The 19,153-nt window shown below is 37.9% G+C and overlaps 1 protein-coding gene across 1 annotated transcript in view; it reads left to right on the forward strand.

Annotated features, from left to right (window-relative positions):
• The window catches only part of TMPRSS11E (transmembrane serine protease 11E), a 40,183-nt gene that overhangs the window by 20,818 nt on the left and 212 nt on the right, over positions 1 to 19,153 (forward strand). The window contains exons 6-9 of the mRNA XM_060096859.1: positions 9,847 to 9,885; positions 11,380 to 11,557; positions 12,401 to 12,660; positions 13,267 to 13,409. Of these exons, the coding sequence (XP_059952842.1) occupies positions 9,847 to 9,885; positions 11,380 to 11,557; positions 12,401 to 12,660; positions 13,267 to 13,409 (620 nt within the window). The remainder of the gene's footprint in view (positions 1 to 9,846; positions 9,886 to 11,379; positions 11,558 to 12,400; positions 12,661 to 13,266; positions 13,410 to 19,153) is intronic.

Below are 19,153 nucleotides of genomic sequence, written 5' to 3' on the forward strand. Positions count from 1 at the left end.
ATGAGTGTGTTACTGTCGATTTCCCCTTTTATGTCTGTTAGTATTTGCCTTATGTATTGAGGTGCTCCTATGTTGGGTGCATACATATTTACAATTGTTATATCTTCTTCTTGGATCGATCCCTTTTTCATTATGTAGTGTCCTTCTTTGTCTCTTCTAATAGTCTTTATTTTAAAGTCTATTTTGTCTGATATAAGAATTGCTACTCCAGATTTCTTTTGGTTTCCATTTGCATGGAATATCTTTTTCCATCCCCTTAACTTTCAATCTGTATGTGTCTCTTGGTCTGAAGTGGGTCTCTTGTAGACAGCATATATATGGGTCTTGTTTTTTATCCATTCAGCCAATCTGTGTCTTTTGGTGGGAGCATTTAGTCCACTTACATTTAAGGTAATTATTGATATGTATGTTCCTATTCCCATTTCCTTAATTGTTTTGGGTTCGTTATTGTAGGTATTTTCCTTCTGTTGTGTTTCTTGCCTAGAGAAGTTCTTTTAGCATTTGTTGTAAAGTTCGTTTGGTGGTGCTGAACTCTCTCAGCTTTTGCTTGTCTGTAAACGTTTTAATTTCTCCATCAAATCTGAATGAGATCCTTGCTGGGTAGAGTAATCTTGGTTGCAGGTTTTTCTCCTTCATCACTTTAATTATGTCCTGCCACTCCCTTCTGGCTTGTAGAGTTTCTGCTGAGAGATCAGCTGTTAACCTGATGGGGATTCCCTTGTGTGTTATTTGTTGTTTTTCCCTTGCTGCTTTTAATATGATTTCTTTGTGTTTAATTTTTGACAGTTTGATTAATATGTGTCTTGGCATATTTCTCCTTGCATTTATTCTGTATGGGACTCTCTGTGCCTCCTGGTCTTGGTTAACTATTTCCTTTCCTATATTAGGGAAGTTTTCAAGTATAATCTCTTCAAATATTTTCTCAGTCCCTTTCTTTTTCTCTTCTTCTTCTGGAACCTCTATAATTCGAATGTTGGTGCGTTTAATGTTGTCCCAGAAGTCTCTGAGACTGTCCTCTGTTCTTTTCATTCTTTTTTCTTTATTCTGCTCTGCATCAGTTATTTCCACTATTTTATCTTCCACTTCACTTATCCGTTCTTCTGCCTCAGTTATTCTGCTATTGATCCCATCTAGAGTATATTTCATTTCATTTATTGTGTTTTTAATTGATGCTTGATTCATCTTTAGTTCTTCTAGGTCCTTGTTAACTCTTTCTTGCATTTTGTCTTTTCTATTTCCAAGATTTTGGATCATGGAAATAGAATCTTGGATCATCTTTACTATCATTATTCTGAATTCTTTTTCAGGTAGACTGCCTATTACCTCTTCATTTGTTAGGTCTGGTAGGTTTTTATCTTGCTCCTTCACCTGCTGTTTGTTTTTCTGTCTTCTCATTTTGCTTATCTTCCTGTGTTTGGGGTCTCCTTTTTGCAGGCTGCAGATTCGTAGTTCCTGTTGTTTTTTGTGTCTGTCCCCAGTGGCTAAGGTTGTTTCAGTAGGTTGTGTAGGCTTCCTGGTGGGGGGGACTAGTGCCTGTGTTCTGGTGGTTGAGGCTCGATCTTGTCTTTCTGGTGGACAGGTCCACGTCTGGTGGTGTGTTTTGGGGTGCCTGTGGCCTTATTATGTTTTTAGGCAGCCTCTCTGCTAATGGGTGGGGTTGTGTTCCTGCCTTGCTAGTTGCTTGGCATAGGGTGACCAGCACTGTAGCTTGCTGGTCGTTGACTGAAGCTGGGTGCTGGTGTTGAGATGGAGATCTATGGGAGATTTTCGCCGCTTGATATTATGTGGAGCTGGGAGGTCTCTTGTGGACCCGTGTCCTGAAGTCAGCTCTCCCACTTCAGAGGCACAGCACTGACTCCTGGCTGCAGCACCAAGAGCCTTTCATCTACCCGGCTCAGAATAAAAGGGAGAAAAAGTAGAAAGAAAGAATTAGTAGAAGAAAGAAAGAGAGAGAGAAAGAAAGGAAGAAGGAAAGAAAGGAAAGAAGGAAGGAAGGAAGGAAGAAAGAAACAAAGGAGAGAGGGAGGGAGGAAGGACGGAAAGAGTGAAAGGAAGAAAGGAGGGAGGGAGGAAGGAAAGAAAAAGAAAGAGTGAAAAGAAGAAGTGAGGGGGGAGGGAGGAAGGAAAGAAAAAAAGAAAGAAAAGGGCGGTGGGAAGGAGGGAGGAAGGGAAGGTAGGAAAAAAAGAAAGAGAGAAGATAAAGTAAAATAGAATAAAGTATAAAATATAGTTGTGTTATTAAAAATAAAAAAGTAATTATTGAAAAAATAAATGGGCGGATAGAACCCTGGGACCTATGGTGGAAGCAAACCTATACGGAGAAAATCTCACACAGATGCATACACGTACACATTCACAAAAAGAGAACGGGGGGGAAAAATCGAAAATCTTGCTCTCAAATTCCACCTCCTCAATTTGGGATAATTCATTGTAAAAAGAGGAAAAGGCGAAAAAATCTGAAATCTTGCTCTCAAATCCACCTGCTTAATTTGGGATAATTCGTTGTAAAAAGAGGAAAAGGGGAAAAAATCTTAAATCTTGTCCCTAAAGTCCACCTCCTAAATTTGGGATGATTCACTGTCCATTCATGCACTCTAGAGACGCAGGGCACATCAAGCGGACCGTGGAGCCTTAATCCGCTGCCTCCAAGGCTGCACAGAGAGATTTCCCTGTCTCTTCTCTGCTCTCACAGCTCTCGGGTCTCAGCCTTGAACCTGGCCCTGCCTCTGCGCATAGTTCGCTGGAGGGCATCCGTTCTTCGCTCAGACAGGACGGGTTTAAAGGAGCCGCTGATTTGGGGGCTCTGGCTCACTTAGGCCGAGGGGAGGGAGGGGCGCACAGTGCGGGGTGGGCCTGCGGTGGCAAAGGCCGGCGTGACGTTGCACCAGCCCGAGGCGCTCCGTGTGCTTTCCCGGGGAAGCTGTCCCTGGGTCCCGGGACCCCGGCAGTGGCAGGCTGCACAGGCTCCCCGGAAGTGGGGGTGGACAGTGACCTGCGCTCACACACAGGTCTTGTGGCGGTGGCAGCAGCAGCCGCAGCGTCCCACGCCCGTCTCCAGGGTCCGCGCCTTTAGCCGCGGCTCGCGCCTGTCTCTGGAGCTTCTTTAAGCAGTGCTCTTAATGCCCTCTCCTTGAGCACCAGGAAATAAAAGGGAAGAAGAAGTCTCTTGCCTCTTCGGCAGCTCCAGACCCTTTCCCCGGACTCCCTCCGGGCTAGCCGCGGCGCACCAACCCCTTCAGGCTCTCTTCCTGCCGCCAGCCCCTGTCCTCTCCCTGCGCTCCGACTGAAAGCCGATACCCGAGCCTCAGCTCCCAGCCCCGCCCACCCCGGCGGCCGAGCAGACAAGCCTCTCGGGCTGGTGAGTGCCGGTCGGCACCGATCCTCTGTGCGGGAATCTCTCTGCTTTGCCCTCCGCACCCCTGTTGCTGTGCTCTCCTCGGCTACTCCGAAGCTTTCCCCTTCCGCCACCCACAGTCTCCACCCACGAAGGGGCTTCTAGTGTGTGGAAACCTTTCCTCCTTCACGGCTCCCTCCCACTGGTGCAGGTCCCGTCCCTATCCTTTTGTCTCTGTTTATTCTTCTTTCTTTTGCCCTACCCAGGTATGTGGGGAGTTTCTTGCCTTTTGGGGGGGTCTGAGGTCTTCTGTCAGCGTTCAGTAGGTGTTCTGTAGGAGTTGCTCCACGTGTAGGTGAATTTCTGATGTATCTGTGGGGAGGAAGGTGATCTCCACGTCTTACTCTTCCGCCATCTTCCTCCGGATCCCTATTTCCCTTCTTGATACAGGCACATTTTACCAATGCTCTCTACCTTCAGCTTATGTGAGAAAGAACCAAAAGATCCTTCTATGTCATTATTTTCAGCTGAAGCTTTTGGCTAATTCAAGGAAATAATGGGAGCAAGAAAGGTTATGAGAGGGTCCCTTAGTCATTCATGTTTATTAGAATGCCATTGCCTTCTTTTGTGTTCTAAGGAAGTTCTGGTTCAAACAGAAAACAGCCTCCTGAGACTGTCACTGCCCTTTGCTTACACAGTGGTAGACATCACACACTTATACTCACTTTGAGATTTCTAAACATTGTGGGTCGACTGGAATTCTTAGTTTGTAAGATATTGTGCATGATATATACAAATGGGGTAGCAAGAATCCATGGGCACACCTATTGTGTATATCTCCTCTGCCCCTGCCATCTCTATTATCCTGTCAAACTTCACTTCCAAACATGTTATGAGATAAAATTATTATGAATTTCAAGACAGTGAACATTAAACCAAGTGAGATGTCATGCTGAGAGCAGGACTCAGTACAGATACACAAGTCACACACCCATGAAGTCAGCCCTGTTAGTAGTATTGTAAAAAAAAAAAAAAAAAGAAAAAGAAATTCAACTAAATAAATTTAAAGATTTAATTGTCTTTATTTAATGGTTCACAAATTGTGCAGCATTCCACCTTAGCAGATAGATAGAAGCTCTGAGGAGCTGTACAAAATGGAAGATTTTTATAGCCAGAAGGAGGTGAGACAAGGAAGCTTTCTAACAGAGTGGACTGTGTCATGAAAGGGCAACTTCAATTGGGAGTAGGTGAGGTCTAGCAGACAGATTACTTCACTGGTGCTGACCAGGTAATTCCAGATTGATTGATTAAAGGTCACATTCCTGAGACACGCTGAAACTGCAATTAGGCTAGGTATTAGGTGGTTTGCTGATGTAGGACTTAGTACAAATCACTCCATTTTGAGTCTCCTTATTTCTTTTTTTAACAGTATCAACATGCAAAGCCATTTAAAGCTTGTGTTTCTATATTTATTTTCTGTTTGGATGATCTGTCCATACTGTAGGTGGGGTGTTAAATTCCCCTACTATTATTGTGTTACTGTCAATTTCCCCTTTTATTGTTGTTAACATTTGCCTTATGTATTGAGGTGCCCCTATGTTGGATGCATAAATATTTATAACCGTTACATCTTCTTCTTGGATTGATCCCTTGATCATTATGTAGTGTCCTTCCTTATCTCTTGTAACAGTCTTTATTTTAAAGTCTATTTTATCTGATGTGAGTATTGTTACTCCAGCTTTCTTTTGATTTCCATTTGCATGGAATATCTTTTTCCATCCCCTCACTTTCAGTCTGTATGTGTCCCTATGTCTGAAATGGGTCTCTTGTAGACAGAATATATATGGGTCTTGCTAAATGATACAATAGACCAGATAGATTTAATTGATAGCTATAGGACATTCCACCCGAAAGTAGCAGAATACACTTTCTTCTGAAGTGCGCATGGAACATTCTCCAGGATATATCACATCTTGGGTCACAAATCAAGTGGTGGAAAATTTATGAAAATTGAAATTGTACCAAGCATCTTTTACAACCAAAACACTATGAGATTAGAAATCAATTACTGGACAAGAAACTGTAAAAAAACAAACACATAGAGGCTAAAAAATATGTCACTAAATAATCAAGATATCACTGAAGAAATCAAAGAGGAAATAGAAAAATACCTACAAACAAATGACAATGAAAATGCAATGACCCAAACCTGTGGGATGTAGCAAGAGGGAAGTTTATAGCAATACAGTGCTACATCAAGAAACAAGAAAAATCTCAAACAAACAATCTAATCTTACACCTAAAGCAACTAGAGAAAGAAGAAAAAAGAAAACCCAAACAGTAGAAGGAAAGTAATCATAAAGATCAGAGCAGAAATAAATGAAATAGAAATGAATAAAACAATAGCAAAGATCAATAAAACTAAAGGTTGGTTCTTTGAGAAGATAAACAAAATTGATAAACCTTTAGCCAGATGCATCAAGAAAAAAAGGGAGAGGACTCAAATCAATAAAATTAGGAATGAAAAAGGAGAAATTACAACTGACACCACAGAAATACAAAGGATTATAAGAGAACACTACAAAAAACTATATGCCAATAAAATGGACAACCTCAAAGAGGTGGACAAGTTCTTAGAAAGGTACAATTTTCCAAGACTGAACCAGGAAGAATTAGAAAATATAAACAACCTATCACAAGTAATGAAATTGAAACTGATTAAAAATCTTTGAACAAACAAAAGTTCAGGACCAGATGGCTTCACAGTCGAATTCTATCAAACATTTAGAGAAGAGCTAGTACCATCCTTCTCAAACTCTTCCAAAAAATTGTAGAAGGAGGAACACCCTCAAAGTCATTCTATGAGGTCACCATCACCCTGATACCAAAACCAGAAAAGGTACAGAAAAAAGAAAATTACAGACTAATATCACTGATGAATATAAACACAAAAATCCTCAACAAAATACTAGCAAACAGAATCCAACATCACATTAAAAGGATCATACACCATGATCAAGTGGGATTTGTCCCAGGAATGCAAGGATTCTTCAGTATATGCGAATCAATCAATGTGATACATCATATTAACAAATTAAGGAATAAAAACCATATGATCATCTCAATAGATGCAGAAAAAGCTTTTGACAAAATTCAATGCCCATTTATGATAAAAAACTCTCCAGAATGGGCATAGAAGAAACCTACCTCAACATAATAAAGGCCATATATGATAAACCCACAGCAAATATTCTCAATGATGAAAAACTGAAAGCATTTCCTCTAAGATCAGGAAGGAGACAAGGAAGTCCACCCTCACCAATATTATTCAACACAGTTTTGGAAGTCCTAACCATGGCAATCAGAGAAGAAAAAGAAATAAAAGGAATCCAAATTAGAAAAGAAGAAGTAAAACTCTCACTGTTTGCACATCATGATACTATACATAGAAAATCCTAAAGATGCTACCAGAAAACTACTAGAACTACTTGATGAATTTGATAAGGCTGCAGGACACAAAGTTAATGCACAGAAATCTCTTGCATTCCTATAAATGAACCACAAAGGATAAGAAAGAAAAATTAAAGAAACAATCTCATTTACCATTGCAACAAAAAGAATAAAATACCTAGGAATAAACCTTCCTAAGGAGGCAAAAGACCTGTCTGTACTCAGGAAACTATAAAACAATGATGAAAGAGATCAAAGATAACATAAACAGATGGAGAAGTATACCATGTTCTTGGATTGAAAGAATCAATATTGTGAAAATGCCTATACTACCCAAAGCAAACTACGGATTCAGTGCAATCCATATCAAATTACTAATAGCATTCTTCACAGAATTAGAAGAAAAAGTTTTACAATTTGTATGGAAGCACAAAAGACCCCAAAGAGCCAAAGCAATCTTGAGAAAGAAAAACTGAGCTGGAGGTATCAGGCTCCCTGACTTCAAAGTATACTACAAAGCTATAGTAATCAAGATAGGATGGTACTGGCACAAAAATAGACATATAGGTCAATGGTACAGGATAGAAAGCCCAGATATAGACCCATGCACATATAGTTATCTAATTTATGATGAAGGAAGCAAGAACATACAATGGAGAAAAGACAGCCTCTTCAATAAATGGTGTTGGGAAAACTGGACAGCTACATGTAAAAGAATGAAATTAGAACACTCCTTAACACCATATACAAAAATAAACCCCAAATGGAGTAAAGACCTAAATGTAAGACTGGAGACTCTAAAACTCTTGGAGGAAAACATAGGAAAAACACTCTTTGACATAAACCACAGCAAGATCTTTTTTGACCCACCTCCTTGAGTAATGGAAATAAAAACAAAAATAAACAAATGGGACCTAATGAAACTTAAAAGCTTTTGCACAGCAAAGGAAACCATAAACAAGATGAAAAGACAACCATCAGAATGGGAGAAAATATTTGCAAATGAAGCAACTGACCAAGGATTAATCTCCCAAATATACAAACAGCTCATGGAGCTCAAATCAAAAAAACAAACAACCCAATCCAAAAATGGGCAGAAGACTTAAACAGACATTTCACCAAAGAAGACATACAGATAGCAGTGAGGCACATGAAAAGATGCTCAACATCACTAATTATTAGAGAAATACAAATCAAAACTACAACGAGGTATTGCCTCACACTGGTCACAATGGCCATCATCACAAAATCTACAAACAATAAATGCTGGAGAGGGTGTGGAGAAAAGGGAGCCCTCTTGCACTTTTGGTGGGAATGTAAATTGATATAGCCACTATGGAGAACAGTATGGAGGTTCCTTAAAAAACTAAAAATATAACTACAGTATGACCCAGCAATTCTAGTACTGGGCATATACCCTGAGAAAACCATAATGCAAAAAGACACATGCACCCCAATGTTCATTGCAGCACTATTTACAGTAGGCAGGACATGGAAACAACCTAAATGTCCAATGACAGGTGAATGGGTAAAGAAGATGTGGTACATATGTACAGTGGAATATTTCTCAGCCATAAAAAGGAATGAAATTTGGTCATTTGTAGAGATGTGGATGGACCTAGAGTCTGTCATACAGAGTGAAATAAGCTAGAAAGATAAAAACAAGTATCATATATTAACGCATATATGTGGAATCTAAAAAAATGTTACAGATGAACCTATATGCAGGGAAGGAATAGAAACATAGATGTAGAGAACAGATATTTAGACACAGGTAAGGAAGGGGAGGGTGGGACGAACTGATAGATTAGGATTGACATATGTACACTACCATGTGTAAAATAGCTAGTAGAAACATGCTATAAAGCACAGAAAGCTCGGTGCTCTGTGATGACCTAGATGGTTGGGATGTAGGGTGAGTGGGGTGTGAATGAGGTCTAAGAGGGAGGGGATATATGTATACATATAGCTGATTCACGTCACTGTACAGCAGAAACTAACACAACATTGTAAAGAAAATATACTCCAATTAAAAAAAATGCAAAGCCATAATTTTCTCTAGGAAAAGCTTGAAATAAAGAACAGGTTATTGAAATAGGGAGACTAGTGGTGGTGTTTTATTTACTGAGAATAAATGGTCACTTCTTCCTCATTTTTGTCCTTTTCCCCAAATATAGCCAGAATAGAGAAAGTCAGAAAGAAGCCTCTCAAGAATACAGATTTTTTTTTTGTGGTAAATCAATACTATTAAATACTAAAAGAAAAATTAACTTTAAATTTTTTTGCATTTAGAACTCCCATTTTACCATGTTCTAAGAAAATAGGTTGGGCCATTGGAAATCTACTGAGTCAGGAAATTTGAGTTCTTAAAGTTTTATGTATCTGTCGGTTGGTTTAGTGTTTGGATAGGATTAGGGCCTGATTGTTGACAAGTCAACAAACTAAGGAGCCACTGGCTAGAGTTGAATTACAATTTGAGGGCAAACCATCTTGCTAAAACTTCAGCTGAAAGAAGACCTGGAAAAAGATAACATTTGCTTTTAAATGGGAGTAAGGACAAATTTATGGCCACTGGAATATGTTATACAGGTGGAACTATGCCTATGAGTTTGGTAAAAAAAAAAAATCTGAAATAATGGTCAATAAAAATACCATTGCATCTGGAGAATCAATACTCTGGTTTAGAATAGTATGTCCCCCCCAAAAGGCTGAACTACCTGCATCTTATTTCCAGCTATAAAATTCAGATTCCTGGGTTTCAGCACAAAACTACTGAGTCAGAATCACTGGGAAGAGGAACAGGAATTGACAGTATAAAGATTCACTCTAGGTGACTTTAGCCACACTAAAGTTTAAGAAACACTGGTTCAAATCTCCCTTCTCCCCAAGACAATGAACGTATTCTATCTATGATAAACTAACTGTGTTGCTTTTTTTTTTAACAACATAGAGATACTATCCAATAATAGAATTGAGCAACCTTTAGTATTTGAAGTACTCAGAGGCATTATGAAATTCTGATGTTCAGACCCTGTTCTATTCACCATTTCTGTGTGTTTCAGAAATCAACAATACAGAAACAGACAACTTTCTGAACAATTGTAAGTTTAATATATTTATTAAAATTGCATTACCTGAATGAAAAACTTTAACTCTGGATTATTTAGGCTTACTTTGTTGGTATTATAGGGTCAGAATAAAGTTTGATCTGTGCACAGCTCATGGTATTTTATCTTATTTTGAGGCACATTTTATTGCAAAAGGAAAAAAACTGGGAGGACTTTGGAATGGATGTATGGGGCTTGTGGCAGATGTGTAGTGGAAGAGAGTAATACGGTTGTTAAAGAAAAGGCAAAAATACTTCTTAACGTTCTGATTGCAGATATCTACAATATACTCTCATGAACATTTTCTAAAGATTATATAAAAGTAATCTGTATGTTGCTATTAGTCAGCTAGAGGCAGAAATTTAGTGTTACTCTACACTAAATAAAATCTTGATGTTATTAATCCCTATTGTAAAAATTACAGACAATTATGGGGTTGGAGTATAGACTGATGAAATTATTGAAGGCCCAGATAATATCTTCACCCATATTTTAAAAAAATACTGACTCAAGGCTTAGTGTTTCCTTTCCCCTATAGCAGAGTACCCTACCACAATTTAGAGAATACATTTGATATTTAACAGAATTAGTACACAATACATTTATGTTAAAAGATGAAAGGAACTGTGTTATTCACCAGCTCAGAATGTTGGTTAATTCACAAACTTAACTAAACATAAAACCAAAGGATAATCCCATTACCTAAATGGCATATATTTTTGTCACCAATATTTAGTTGGAACTTGCTATGTGCTAGTGCTGTGTTAGTCAATAGGGATATAAAATGGATAAGATTTACTCCTTGCTTAAGGCAGCTCATACTCAAATGAGACTAGATATATGAGACTAATGCATAAACAGAGTTCTAAAATAATAGTTCTCAAACAGGGGCAATTTGGCCCCCAAATGACTCTGTCTTATTGTGGCATTTTGGTTATCATGATTGTGTGTGTGGGGGGGATGCTATTGGTACTAGTGTATATAGGCCAGGGATCCTTTAAACATCCTATTATGCATGAGACGGCCCCACACACAAGGAATTATCCATCTAACAGTGTCAATAGTGCCAAGATTGAGACATCCTGTTATAAACAATATCCTCATACTAATATTAGATATATATACATACAATAATATAAACTAATATATATTAATCTATTATATAGAGATATATATACACACAGAGTATTATTATTGTTACTATTATTGTTATTATTATTTTGATGTAAGCATCAAGAAAGTCATAAGTAATCCAGTGTGGAAGCAAGGGAATTTTTAGGGAAGGCATCCTAGAGAAGGTAATGACTGATTTAAATCTTACAAGATGAAAAGGAGTTAAATAAATGGAACACTACAGTTTAAGCAAAGGTAAGAACAAGAGAAAATATTTGATACTGTTGGAGCACAAAGTATAAGAAATTTGAGACACAGTAACACAATTTGATACTTAAAAAACAACTGCTAACTAACGCATCATCTCTTTTGCAGGCTGTGGGACACGAAGGAACAAAACTACAAGACAGAGTCTGAGGATTGTTGGTGGGACAGAGGTACAAGAGGGTGAATGGCCATGGCAAGCTAGTCTGCAATGGAACGGGATCCATCGCTGTGGAGCAACTTTGATTAATGACACATGGCTTGTGAGTGCTGCTCACTGCTTTAGAACGTAAGTCCTGAACCTTGAGAATGACTAAGGGTAAGCAAAGTGCACTAGGGCTTGGCAGGAAGGAAATATCTCATGAGAGATGAGTTTAATACAAATTAAAGATCATATACATATGAGAGTGGGAAACTCATAAATCTTAGTAAGAGGTTTTATAGTTTAGAAATGGAAATGGTACCAAAGTACATGTAGATAAATTATCCATTGACAACTACACAATAATTTATCAAAGGAAGCAGGAATTTGAGAGTCATCTATCAGAGATGGAGGCCAGGTGGATTGTAGGTTTGAGCCTGATAGGGAAATTCCACGTTGTATGAAAAAATTAAATATGAAGAAATTTGGTAGTTACAAATTATACAACTGAATAGGTCGACTAGTTATATTTCAAGGAATTTCAATTCAATCTTCCAACCCAGTGCAAAATGCCTACAGTATACAGGATAAGTAATGTTTTCTTAAATTATTGTATAACATTTTCGATTTTCAGAGAAATGTGTGGATAGGCAACATGGTGCACATAGAACACATTCAGTTCTCTCATTCTGTACAGGATATGTTTTCCATATGTACCCTGGAGTCAACTGATGCCCAGAAATGTCAAAAGGTCCTAGGATCTGGAGTGGGTGACTAGTGGCGTGCATATCCTAAGAACCATGCCAAGGTGGAATTTCCACCTGATCTGACACCTGAGCCTTAGATTGGAAAGAGTTTGTATCTATGCATATAAACCATCATTTTAAAAAGAAAACTTACATTGATACTTTTACACTAACTTATTTAATATAAATAGTTATATTGGTAAAAATGGTAAAGTAGGATTTGTTCCTCATACTTTCTCCTCAGGTATAAGGACCCAGCCAGATGGACTGCTTCCTTTGGAGTAAAAATAAAGCCTCCAAAAATGAAACAAGGCCTCCGGAGGATAATTGTGCATGAAAAATATAAATATCCATCACATGACTATGATATTTCAGTTGCAGAGCTTTCTAGCCCTGTTTCCTACACAAATGCAGTACACAGAATTTGTCTCCCTGATGCATCCCGTGAATTCCACCCTGGTGATGAGATGTTTGTGACAGGATTTGGAGCACTGCAAAATGATGGTGCGCATCTGAGGAGAAAGTCAAATCATAGTAATTTAATTTAGTATTCTAAGGCATTTAAAAAATGGAATGCCATTATGCCAAAATATGTTTGTGGGTTGGTCATATTGACTGGGGCCAAGTCAGGACCTACTTGTGAACTAAGTCATTTAGAAGACACATAAATTCCTTCAGGCCTTAGGTTACTATCAAATACAACACTACCACTATAGTAATTGTGCTTGGTAAAGTGTCTGTAAGAGTAAATATGTCTGAAATTTTTACTAGGGTATTAACCACATAAGAGATTAGGGATCATTAATACATACACCCAGTTGTGAAGATCAGAGAATCATAAAGCCACCATTCTCCCCTGCTGAAATTATCTTCTAAGCTTAACAATGACAGAGAAATTACTTAAACAACTGGAGCTTCTTTCCTAGGCACCTAACTTCATTTAAAATAGTTAGAAAAGAATTCATTTCCCAAATTTTACTGTATCTGAAAAAATACATATCCTAAGATTCTGTGCCACCATCTTATCTAATAATTAATTATAAAAGACTTTCTTCAGGTTTATAGAATATATGTAGATTTATAAATATGAAGTCTATTTTTTTCCTTTAGGAAGCAGTCAAAATCAGCTTCGGCAAGTACAAGTGGATCTCATAGACACTAAAATCTGTAATGAAGAGAAAGCTTACAATAATGCCATAACTCCTAGAATGTTATGTGCTGGCTTCTTGAAAGGAAAGAGAGATGCATGCCAGGTAAGTGGTTTGCTACCTAATTTTTTGTTCACCTTTTATTTTAAAATAATTACAGCTTTACAGGAAGTTGCAAAGATAGTACAGAGGGGTCTCATCTTCTATCATCACAGAGGTCCGTCTCCCTTTATAATAACATCTATTTCCCTCCCCCAACACTTTACCATCACTAACACCTGGCAATTACCAATCTGTTTGCCCTCTATAATTTTGTAATTTTGAGAGTGTAGCATCATACAGTAACCTTTTTTTAGAATTCCATTTTGATTTATTTATTAGTGTTTTTGACCAGACTCTCTCTTTGTAAGAAAATTGTGTGGTTCCTCTAAGTTAAATACACATAACTTATCACTAGCATTGAGATTTTACTAGTTTGAGTTGGGTTTAGAATAGAAAATGTACCTCCCTTTAAGTCTCTTTAACCCTCCCTCATTTATAATATTAAATATTAATAAATACAAATATTAAATATTTCCTCTCTATATGCTGAGAGCCACATCAAACAATGTTTCTGCTTCAAGTGCCAAATGTAACTTAGAAAACTCAAGAGGAGAAGGGAAGTCTATTTATTCATAATTTGTTCTTTCTATCCTTCTGGTTTTCTAAGATTCTTTTTATATCATTTCTCTTCTGTTTCAGAAACTTCCTTTAGCCATTCTTTTAGTGTAGATCTGCTAGTGACAAATTCCCTTAGATTTTGTTTGCAAAATTCTCTATTTCCTATTCATTTCTAAATCATAATTTTGCCAGATATAGAATTTAGGATTGACAATTTTTTCCCCAGCACTTAAATCATGGCCTCTGTGATCTCTGATGAGGAATCTGCTGTTATTAGAATTGTTTTTCCCTAAAAGATGAGGTGTCATTTCTCTCTTGCTGTGTTCAAGGTTTTTTCTTTGTCTTTAGTTTTCAGAAGTTTGATTATGTATCTTGTCATGGATTTCTCTGGGTTATACTGTTTAGGGCTTGCTCAGCTTTTTAAAATGCAGGTTTATGTCCTTTGACAAATTTGGGAAATTTCCAGCCATTATTTCTTTGAAAACTTTTTCAGCCTTACTTTCTTTTTTGTCTCTTTCTGGAACTCTAATAACAGGTACGTTAGCTCTTCCGTTATGGTCTCAGAGATCTCTAAGCTTCTGTTCTTTTTTTTTTCCACTCCTCTTTCTCTCTGTTCAAATTGAGTAATTTCTATCATTCTGTCTTCAAGTTCATTGACTTTTTTCTTCCATCATCCCCATTGTTCTGTTAAGTACTTCTAGTGAGGTGGTCTTTTTTTTTTTTTTGTAGATTATTGTATTTTTCAGTTCTGAGATTTCCATTTGATCCTTTGTGTATGCTATTTCTTTACTGAAACTTCTAATTTTTTTCATTTATTTCAAACATGGTGGTAGTTGCTCATTAAGACATTTTTGTGATGGCTGCTTTAAAATCTTTGTCAGATAACTCCAACATCTGTGTCATCTCAGTGTCAGTGTCTATTGATTGCCTTTTGTCACTCAAGTCAAAATATTCCTGGTTCTTGGTATTGAGTAATTTTCAGACATATCCTGGACATTTTGGGTATTATGAGTCCCTGTATCTTCTGTTTTAACAGGGTTCCTCTGACATGACACCAGAGAGGGTAGGGAAGTGCTATCTTATTCCCACTCATTGTCCTCTGACCCCAGGGTGGTGAATAGTGCTTTGTTACTGCTGGATGGAGGTGGAATTTCAGGCTCCTCACTAGGCGTGGTTTTTTGTGGTTGTTGTTGCTTTTTCTTTTAAATGTTAGAGAAACATATTAAATATAATTTTCATTAAATAGTTTCTTTTTCCCATCCTCACCAACTTGTTGGATGAACAGAAAAACCCCCACCCCTTCCATTGGGGGGATTCCACATGTAAAGCCTGAGATAGTGAGGATGAAGTATCAATATAAAAATACCACTCTGGATGGGGGTATCTTTTTACTGCTCCTCTTGTGGTCTCCACTGACCTCATGGGGTAGTGGCCTCATCACTGCTTGGCTCTCCACTAAGTCTCTTCTGACATCACCCTAGTGGGAGAGAAAGTTATGCCTCCTTACCATTGTGTAGTAGTCCATGCTCCCCAGCTGGTCACCACAGAGGAGGCAGAGGAGGGCTTCATCATCACCTGGCAGGGATGAAAGAGTGGCTCCCCACTCAGCCTTCTCTGACATAAGTCTGATGGGGGATTGGGTCTCATTAGATCCTGGTAAGGCTGGAAGTCTAGGCTCCCAAATTGGCCTTTGCTTATGGGGGTTGGAATGGGGCCACAGTTTTTTGTGTTATAGGCTGGAGTGTGTACTCATCAACCAGCTTCAACATTATCAACTCATGGTCGATCTTATTTCATTCCTATATATTTTAACCCCCCAACCTTCTTCTCCCCACCCTAAACTCTAGATCTATTTTGAAGTAAATCAAAGATGTATATGATTTCACTTGAAAATATGTCACCTATTCTACAATGCCATTTTGATAACAGTATTAGATGTGAATGTCTCATAAATTTGGGGAATTAAAGAGGAGGAACAAAGTTTAGCCTTGGTTATAATTATAATATCCTGCTTTTCTATTTCAGGGGGGACTGGGCACTCATTTTCCCCCCTCTTTTATGTCTACTCTCCACAATTTTTGCCACTTTACTGCCTCCATATATTTTACTATTTCAAAAATCATTAATAACTTTATATGCAAAAACCTTTACTTGGGTGTCCTACTCCTTCCCATCTCAGTGGCATGTGGCTACCTCCTCTTAAAATATGATCTTCCTTTGGGTTCTATGATCCTGAAATATGGTGATTTTCCCCTCCCTCCTTCTCCAACAACTCATTCCTGGTTCCTTATTTTGGTTTCTCTTTCTCTTCCTCTCTCCCTCTCTCTAAGCCTGGCTGCTCCTCAACACTCATTTTTTGTCCTCTCTGTATACTCACTCAAAGAAATGATCTTTTCTTTAAGTCAGCTGTCACTTTAATGACTTCCAACTCTACATCTCCAAAATTAACCTCTTGCCCAAATTCAGTCTCACATTTTCATGTACTCCAAAACCGTTTCCATTTATGTTTTAAGTTGTTAGTATAAGACTAAAATTTATGTACTTGCCCTCTTAAACTCAACAGCCGTCACAAAATGTTACCTATTTTTTCATTTCAAGTTTCTCATTTATGTGGTTAGCTTTCATTATTCTTGGAATCTTCTTTTACTATTAAATCTCCTTCACATGTAATCAATTAAGTCATGAAATATTTTTCCTCTTTACTATTTCTTCCAAATTTATCTCTTTGTCTTTATTCTTTCTGTTAAGATCCTACTCTATTCCTTCATTACTTCATATCTTGATCACTAACATTGGTTTCTAGTTTGGTTTCTTCTAGGTTTAAAAGTCTCTGTTGTGATATATATATATATTATTTCAAAAAAATTTTTTTATTGGAGTATAGTTGATTTACAATGTTGTGTTAGTTTCTGCTGTACAGCATAGTGAATCAGTTATACATACACATATTCTTTTATTTTTTCTTTGGCTATGTTGGGTCTTCCTTGTGGCGAGCTGGCTTTCTCTAGTTGCAGTGAGCAGGGGCTACTCTTCATTGTGGTTCACGAGCTTCTCATTGTGGTGGCTTCTCTTTTTGTGGAGCTTGGGCTCTAGGCGTGCAGCCTCAGTAGCTGAGGCTCACGGGTCCTAGAGCACAGGCTCAGTAGTTGTGGCGCATGGGCTTTTTTGCTCCACCACATATGGGACCTTCCCGGGCCAGGGATGGAAACTGTGTCCCCTGCATTGCCAGGCAGATTCTTAACCACTGTGCCACCAGGGAAGTCTCATACATATATTCTTGAATAAACTTCCTGTTATGTTTCTCACTAAACCACTCACTAAAAATAACTGAATTTATGCTAAAAATAGGGTTAGATACAGACCAACAGACCCCTCAAAGGCTATGTAACTTTGTAACCAGAGAATTAACAACATCGACAACAACAAAAATAATTGTACCTTGAAAAATAACTTAGACAATGTAGGTAGACAGAATGCCCAAGGTGGCTGGTGGCTGACTTAAGGGAAGTTAAAAATGCACAGAAACAATAGAGTAGAAATACTGACTTGCTGAGGCTGAGACAATGCACATGGGAGTATAGCTCTGGGCAGAGGAGGAACTCCGACCTGCCAGGACCCAAGAATTAAGCAAGCCTGGGCTGTGCCACTCTGGACAGGGAGAGGGGTTCCTCGGCACAGACACTCTTAACATTTTCTTAAAATAGAGCCTCAAAGGCTTCCACCTGTGCAATAGCTGAGCTGAGGCCTCTTGTTCTGAAGATTGCAATTCTACTCCCATTATTCTGGCTCCACTGCCTAAGACAAAAACACATATAAGCCATGAAAACTTCCACCTTATCCTGATATAACTCCCCTATTCACCAATCGCATGTGAGCTAACTAATGTTAACAGAACCCACTATATCTTTCTCTATTTGATACTTGCTGGCATTACCTTAATTTTCAACTTGTAATGCTGTTAGACTCACTGCTCTCTTTTTTTCCTTAATTACCTTATTCTCAGACTCATTCACTCTTGTCTCTTAAACAAATTTAAGTTTTATTGTCTCTGGCATCTTCTATTTCTTTTTCCTAATCTGCTACATCTTCACATATGCCTGGGTTTCAATTATCAAAATGATTTGTTATCAAATAGCTTCATATAATACATTTTATTTCTATAAGCAGATTGTACACTGCTTGAGAGGAGGGCTCATGTGTTTATACTCTTTTTACATCTTCTACCACATATGAGAGTATAAGTAAATACTTATTGGTTAATGGATTTAAAAATTACAAACACATTATTTCTAATTGAGTTATTATTACTATTAGTTAATATTTTTATATGGACAAAAGAAAATTCACAAGGAAGTTAGCATAATGTAGGGAAAAAATGCATAGTTTTCTGAGTTAGATCACTCTGGATATTGAATAGCATATGATATCAGGAAAATTGCTTAACTTCTGTTGGCTTCAGTTTCTTCACTGCTAAAATGGAGAAAATGAAACCTAACTCCATGTTTTGTTGCCAGAATTACATGGGTCAATGAAATAATATATTAATTAATAGTGCTGAACACTTAATGGGTGGTCAGTAACTAGAGATCCCAGGATTTTTCGGGAAGATCAGTCAGCACCTTGTTTTTATGACCTGTATAAAGAAACAACCTGCTGGCTGTTTTTCACAAGGCACAAACAATTGGAATTTGTGGTTATATATAATATTTACTAAGTTCTGTTTTGTGCCAGGCTCTACTCTGAGCACATTGCATACACTGTCTTGCATAATCTTCAAAATTATCATTGAAAGTAGGTATTATTAGGAGCATTACAAATAAGCAAATTAAAGGTCTTAGCCAGCTTGGAAGGGCCAGACTTGAGATTTAAACCCAGGTGTCTGACCCTAATGTTCATATTCTTTATCAGTAATAAATTCTTCACCCTTCTTTTGGGAGTTGTATCAAACTGATAAAGAGTATGGGCAGTTATTTTGTCAGATGTATCAGACTAGTACTGTCCTGCCAAGAGATGGAGTCTTTAATCTCTGTGTACTGAACCCTGAGTCTAAGCTGTTCTCCAGGTAGGGGAGTGCCTCCTTTATGTGAATTACTGGCATAGTTAAAAAGCATTGCTTCTCATTGGAGCACACTGAAGATTTTTGAAAACCGCCCCTTTCATTAAACTCATGTTAGAAAAACAGCACATTT

This window comes from Mesoplodon densirostris, chromosome 1, assembly GCF_025265405.1.
Source record: "Mesoplodon densirostris isolate mMesDen1 chromosome 1, mMesDen1 primary haplotype, whole genome shotgun sequence".
Taxonomy (NCBI): Eukaryota; Metazoa; Chordata; class Mammalia; order Artiodactyla; family Ziphiidae; genus Mesoplodon; species Mesoplodon densirostris.